Source organism: Homalodisca vitripennis, unplaced genomic scaffold (assembly GCF_021130785.1).
Source record: "Homalodisca vitripennis isolate AUS2020 unplaced genomic scaffold, UT_GWSS_2.1 ScUCBcl_2518;HRSCAF=7376, whole genome shotgun sequence".
NCBI classification, from domain to species: domain Eukaryota; kingdom Metazoa; phylum Arthropoda; class Insecta; order Hemiptera; family Cicadellidae; genus Homalodisca; species Homalodisca vitripennis.
In genome coordinates this window covers 142,088-148,902 of record NW_025778731.1, presented here as the reverse complement: position 1 = coordinate 148,902, position 6,815 = coordinate 142,088, and the positions used below count along the sequence as shown (strand labels likewise).

The 6,815-nt window shown below is 41.5% G+C and overlaps 2 protein-coding genes across 2 annotated transcripts; both read right to left on the bottom strand.

Moving 5' to 3' along the window:
* Positions 1-309: 309 nt before the first annotated feature.
* Positions 310-3,646, bottom strand: LOC124372143 (stress response protein nst1-like). Its single transcript, XM_046830509.1, has 2 exons — positions 2,722-3,646; positions 310-701 (listed from the first exon to the last, which is right to left on the bottom strand). The coding sequence occupies exon 1, from the start codon at positions 3,644-3,646 to the stop codon at positions 2,978-2,980; it is 669 nt and encodes a 222-aa protein (XP_046686465.1). The 3' UTR covers positions 310-701; positions 2,722-2,977.
* A 59-nt stretch (positions 3,647-3,705) lies between these two features.
* Positions 3,706-4,468, bottom strand: LOC124372144 (vicilin-like seed storage protein At2g18540). Its single transcript, XM_046830510.1, has one exon. It carries the CDS (start codon positions 4,063-4,065, stop codon positions 3,706-3,708), a length of 360 nt encoding a protein of 119 aa, XP_046686466.1. The 5' UTR covers positions 4,066-4,468.
* Positions 4,469-6,815: the final 2,347 nt, after the last annotated feature.

Genomic DNA, 6,815 nt, shown 5'->3' with positions numbered 1-6,815 from the left:
TGTGAATCCTTCCTTCATCTCATCCTCCGTCATCTCCTCCTTCAGGTTCCGTTCATAAATTTCTTTCATGATTTCATCATCCTTTAACCCTTTAAAGCACGTAAATCATTTTACTTGAAATTTTGACTCAACATTTGGTTTTTATGTTATTTAGAATATAAATAAACATTATTATATATAAATTTATTTTTTAATTTTTGTTATATATATTTTATATAGGTGGTTCCACTATGGGACCACTATGCACACTAGCACACTAGACCATGTTCTTATATAAGCAGGAATTTTTTTCATAAAAAATGCACTGAATAGAATAAAAACATCAATTTATTGAAAAATATGTACATTTGGATGCATTGTTGCATGATTCAAACTTTTTTCTTGTACTAGGCAGAATGGTATTTCAGAAAGCAGTTTCTTTCTTGAGTCAAACACAACGCAACATCACACGCTTTACAACCCCAAAAAGAACGATGAGGATTCTCCTTTGTGCTGCAGTTGGCGCATCTTCTCTTACTCATATGTATAGGTAGGTGCACATTTCCACTGCTTCTGATTTCTGTGGAAATATTTTTCTTGAAACTGGACATGGTATTTTTCTTCTTTCTCCCGCTTCCATTTCTAGTCTTGTCACTGGACATCAAGCTTTGTGATAAGTTGATCCTGAACTGTTTCAGAGATAAAGTGGCTCCTTCACTTTGCTGCGAAAACATTATGTATGAATTTACAATACACACATCCAAGAAGTGAAAGAAAATCCTATGCCACCACTTTCTACTTCTTCTGTCTATTTGGTAGCATTTTTTGAGTTGATCGGCCTTGTCAACATACCCCATATGCTTGTTGTAATCACTTACTAATGTAGTGGACGGTACATCTACTTTTGTGCCATTTTTTAATTTTCTTTTGACTGAAGACTTTTCATTCGGATCGTGGTAGTTCGATGCGAAGATAACTGGCTTTTTATCCATCCACTTGACACATACTAGGCCAGCCAGAGTACACCTTACATCACTGTCTCCTCTTCTCATGTTTTGGTCTTTATTGAAAAATTTTGGCAAATTGACGCGATCTTTTCTCACTGTACAACAGGCTTGGATTTTTTGGCTTTGTAAAACCTTCAGCAGATCCATCGAAGAAAAGAAATTATCGAAGTAAACCTTATGATTTTCTCCCACTATTTTTTCGGTAAGATCTCGTACGACTCTTTCTCCTAGGAGTTTCTCCGCTCTTCCATCCCGTAATCTTCCGGTGTAAATTTGGAATTCACATATAAAGCCAGATTCGTCTGCTCTTACCCACACTTTATAACCTCTTTTTACTGGTTTTAGAGGCATATACTGCTTGAGAGTTGAACGCCCCTTGAATCTGATCATTGACTCATCAACAGACTGGAATTCCTTTGGTTGGTAGCTCTCCAAAAATGTTCTGGAGAGAGTGTCTAAAAAAGGGCGGATTTTGAATAACTTGTCATAGGCTGGGTCTTGTCTGTTTGGCATATTGGTATTATCGTTCAGGTGTAAATTAGTCAAAAACCATCCAAACCTATTGACGGTCATAGCAGAAGAGATGAATGGGTCTCGTATTGCTGGATCTGCACTCCAGTAGTCCCTATAACTTGGTAAACGTTTTATGCCCATCAAAATGTTTATCCCTAGAAAAACTTTAACTTCATTATTTGTAGTTGGAACAAAGTTACTACCTCCCTGTAGCTTTTGGGTGCAGTACAGGTTTGTCTGAAACACAATGCGATTTATTAAATCTTCCGGAAATATATCCATAAAGTAGTCGATGGGTGAGCTTAGATTCTCATGGCTGGGACCAGACGTTTTTCGAAATGTAAAGTCACTATTATTTTTAGTATATTTTTCACCCCAAATATAGCCAATTTCCTCATGATATCTTAGACATAGCGGTGTATCATTATCATCAAACTGTATGACGTCATCGTCTTGAGGTTCTGTACTAGAGCCAGGATCATCTTGAGGAGGACCAATTGCAACAGGATCAGTAGGAGGTAGCTCATGCTGGCCCATCTCATCTTCTATGAAAAGAGGTAGATTTGTGATATCAATCAATTCATTATCAGTCTGAGCCTCCAAATATGCAGGGAGTTGTGTGCCATCCTGCTGTAGATAGCGTTCTTCTTCTTCCCATCTATCATCGTCAAGGCCATCGATGGATTCGCCATCTGAAGGTATTTCTTCAAATATTTCGTATATCTGATCGTCATTTAGAGTAAATGATGGATCTGCCATCTGAAACAATAATAGCGGGTTTCATACTTTGTAAAAATAACTGTAAAATGGTTTCAGGTATAAAACTAGTTCAAAATAAGAAAGCTATCGAGTAGACATTGGCCTACAATATATTTTCAAAAATGGCCTATATAATTATGGTCTTCTTGATATGAAAATGCTTATAATAGTCTACGTCTGTCAAAATTTTCAATTATTCAGTAAATTCATAAGTTCTAAGAACATATTAGTTAGTGAAACTTAAAAAATTAAAATAGAAATAGTGAAAAGTGCAATTTGTAGTTTTAAACCTTTACAAAAATACGTTCTATCAAATTAGCTTTACCATGCATAGTGGTCCCAAGGCGGGACCACACATTTATTTTAGTGCAAGATCAAGATTTTTAGCACTATGACTAAAGCTAATGACTTAGAAGCTATATGAAATAGTAATAAACAATAAAAACCATGTAAGAGAACTTACCTTGTTTAGATGAAATGTTAAATGTAGTTTTACAACACCAAAACATAGGTTAGCGTCTATCTGTCAGTATGGAGTGAACAACCACGATTGAATGGCTGCTAGCAACAGCTGGTATGAGTTTGAGGACGTAGTTCACATTTTTTCCGATAGATAGAAGCACAAAGCAGACAGTAAAAGTGGTCCCACGGCGGAACCACAGTGCTGCTAGAAACAGAAAATAAACAAAAAGGTGATCCCGTGGTGGGACCACTATGCTTTAAAGGGTTAAGCTCATTTCAACATCATAAATCATCAGCATTGGTCTTTTCTTATCCGGTGCTTTCACCTCTATTCCCTCTCTTTTCATTCCTTCATCCTCCACTAATCTCTTCACCTCTTCTTTTGAGGTCACCTCCAGCAAGATTCCATTTTTCACATTTGTCATTCTCTTTACATTTATCCTTTCTTTCCCAGGATCTATCAACTCCTTCATCTTTCTCCTCACTTCCTCACTTTCCCTTCCTTCTTTTCTCACCAACACAACGTTTGATGATCTGGCCGGCTCTCCCCTCTTACCTGTAATTGCAGGGGGCCTTTTCTCCTTCATCTTTCTTTCATCTCTCACAATATCAGCGAAGGACTTAGTCGTCCCTTCTTCTTGTGCTCCTTCTCTGCTCTTTCTCTCTCCTTCCTCCTTCAGGGCTTCCTTAAACATGTTTACTATCTCCTTCCGCTCTTCGAGCCTTCCTTCCATCTTCGCCTTCTCTATCTCCATCTCTTTCAGCTCCTTCCTCATCATCACCACCAGCTTATTTAATTCACTCAATTGCGTCTTGCTTATTGTTTTGCTCTTTATCTGTCTCTCAGACCAGTTCTCCATCTTCTTTAACAACTCTTCCATCTTCTTCTGCGGTGTTGGCTCTATTTCTTGCGTCTCTTCATCCATTGGCTCTTCTTCCGCCTCTTCTTCTTCTTCTCGTTCCTTTCCGGTTCTGTTCTTTTTCTTCACCTTTTAGGACTTTCTTCTTCTCTTTCCTTTCTCTTCTTGGTATCATCTTCTGTAGTCGTCTCGGACTCTCCGTCCGTACTTCTTTCCGGTCTTATGTCTCTCCTTATCCCTCCTGGTGGGGATCTTTCCAGACTGCTCCTTCTCTTATGCTGCTCAAGCAGTCTCTTCTCGTACTCTTCTCTCTCCTTCTCTCTCTTTTCCCTTTCGAGCCTCTCTTGCTCTTTCCTACTTCTCTCCTTCTCTAATCTCTCCTTCTCACCCTTCTTTTCATTCTCCTCCTTCTCTCTTCGCCGTCTCTCCCTTTCGGCCTTCACCAATCTCTCCTTCTCCTCAAGCTCTCTCCTTTCTCTCTCCATTCTCTCCCGATCTCTCTTCTCCTTCTCCTTTCTCTCCCTCTCTCTATCCTGCTCTCTCCCTTCTTTATCTCTTTCGTAGTCCGACAACTCCTTCTTTCGAGTGTTCGAACTTATCTACTCTAGCTTGGGGTGAGCTCCAGCAACGCAGTTGCTGCACGCCCCCTCTTATCCGGGTTGAAACTCCTGCGGAAAGCAGCCGCAGTTCGCACCCAGCTGTGATTAATTAATGGCAGGTACTTACCTCAGTTGCCGCTTACACCTAATAAAACGGCTGTCACCTTGTATTATTCTCACTCAGTTAAGTGGTTAATTCAAACAACAATCCGTTAGCACCTAATTTAATCGTACTCACCCACTTACCAGTATAATTCGGGCAGCACCTATAATTAGTTCACATACTATAAACAAGCCAGTTAGTTAGCACTGCAAACAGTTAACCTTATACCTAATTAATTAATTATTTACACTTACCCTGCTTACCAGTATTAGGGCAGCACCTGTAACAAAGGAGACAATAGCACACATAAACAATGTTAACCCTCTTACCAGTATATTGGGCTACACTACTAATAACTACCTTAACTTACACACAGATTCCTTCTGTCCCACACTACCACCTGTTCTCACTTGGCCGTCCAAAGGAATTATTGCAGGGGGCTAATTCCCCCGACCTACACCTTTGTCCGTTGCCCGGCCCCGACCTCGGGGAGGTGGAGAAAGGCTAATACCCAGGTAGGTCGCCCTACATGTCCAAACAAGTTTATCAGATTTAAACAGGAAACCACCAAAATAATCGCTTTAAACGCTGGTGACACCGCAAAAGCCTTAAGAGTTCTGAGCGCTGCCTGGGTATTTTTCCACAGGAGGAGTGATCCGAAATACTCCTGTGGGCCCCCAGGGGCATACATCAGGTACAGTCACAGCGTTGACTGCTCTAAAGTCTACGCAGAAACGATATTTCTTACTGCCATCCACAGATTTCTTCGGGACGATGACTACAGGCGACGCCCACGGGCTATGACTAGGAGTTATTATTCCCTTGTCCAGTTGGTCTTTAATCAATTCATCCACTATGGGTTTCTGATGAAATGGAACCCGATAAGCTTTCTTATAAATGGGCGCAGCATTTCCCGTATGGATAACGCGTTTTACGGCCGATGTGCATTGCAGAGGCTGGGCCTCACTATGCGCAAACACGTCCCTGTATTCCTCTAGTACTCTTTTAACCTCTTGTCGCTCGGGTAGTCTCAAATGGCTAAGTTTTTCATCTACACATTTATCAAACGATTCGTATTCTTTGATAGCTAGTCCTACTCGCTTCGTTGTCACCTCTACATCATCCAAGATGGTCTTCCGCATCAACTCTGCGAGTTTCAGCTTTCCCTCTTCATTGAGGTGTAACCCATGCTTGGTATACAAGCCCCTAGCAAACCTTCCTCGCATCTCACAGAAGGACATCCTTCCCCGTCCCTCCGAATTGGTTCCTTTTACGAAGAATCTAAGTAGATCATTCGCTCTCTTCAGATCTCCTATTTAAGTAGATCATTCGCTCTCTTCAGATCTCCTATTACATTCTTGTCGAACCTATCAGGAATTCCCATAATTACAATGCGAGCATCCCACTTATTAGGTATTGCTTGAAAGGCTTGTTGTAGGGTGCGCGAGTAAGGAGCACCTGTATCCAAGTCGTTGGTTCCTGCCATCACCAGTACCGTATCACCCTGAGTCAGCTGTGCAATCTCTCTTTAAGATTACTCATCGCATCTTTAAGCTTACCATTAGGTACAAACCACGAACTGAGCTCAAAGTTCCCTGGCAACCTCTCTTCCAATAGCTGCTGAATTCCGCGACCGTGACTATCCGCTATCAAGACTATCTTACGTTTGACCTTATCTATCGTATCGTTACTAACTGATTCCACTATTCCAAATTTATAATTTACCGTAAGGGATACTTCTTCGCCACTTACATTCACAGCCTTCGCCCAACATTTATTGTTCACTATTTTCGTTAATACTCGTGCCAAATACACGCCCTGTATGGTAAGACCCACTGGTTCGACCACTACATCCGAACCCTCCAGATTATCATTAGTCGTAGATCCAAATTTGCTTAACTTCAACTGAACCAGTTTCTCACTCCGCGCGGGTATTGTGACATATTTTGCGTTATACACGTAATTCTCTATACAACTGTCCTGGCGTTCAGCCACTCGGACAACCTCAGGTTTCGTAGTAGGGGCCTGTGCCTTTTCGTGGCGCGGCGCAACTACTTGCCTACCTGAATCGGGGACACTCTCACCCTTGTGCAACCGATTTAACCAAATGTCATTTCCAGACATACGGAGAACACCTTCCGTGATGTCTATCAATTCACTTCCCTCTTTCAGAATATCACAACCTAACACGGCTAAATACCCACGGGGTAGGTTACTCACAACAAAGTTCCCTTTCACCAGGACACCCGGCTTTAACATCAAAGTCACTTTTTGTCTGCCGTAAATCTTCAGAGTTCGTCCTGAAATTCCCCGGATAATCAAGTCAGGCTTTGTCATCGGAGCTACAGCGGGTCCACGTTTGATGAGCGACACCTGAGCACCGGTATCAATTAATATCCTTCCCTCGGCATTATCCACACGCCCCATGGCAACTAGTTCTTCGGCTAAATCTTTCACAACCGGAACTATTCGTATTTCTTTATCTACTCGGGCGGTTTCACGACTCTTAACTAAAGGGCCCCATACACCTGCG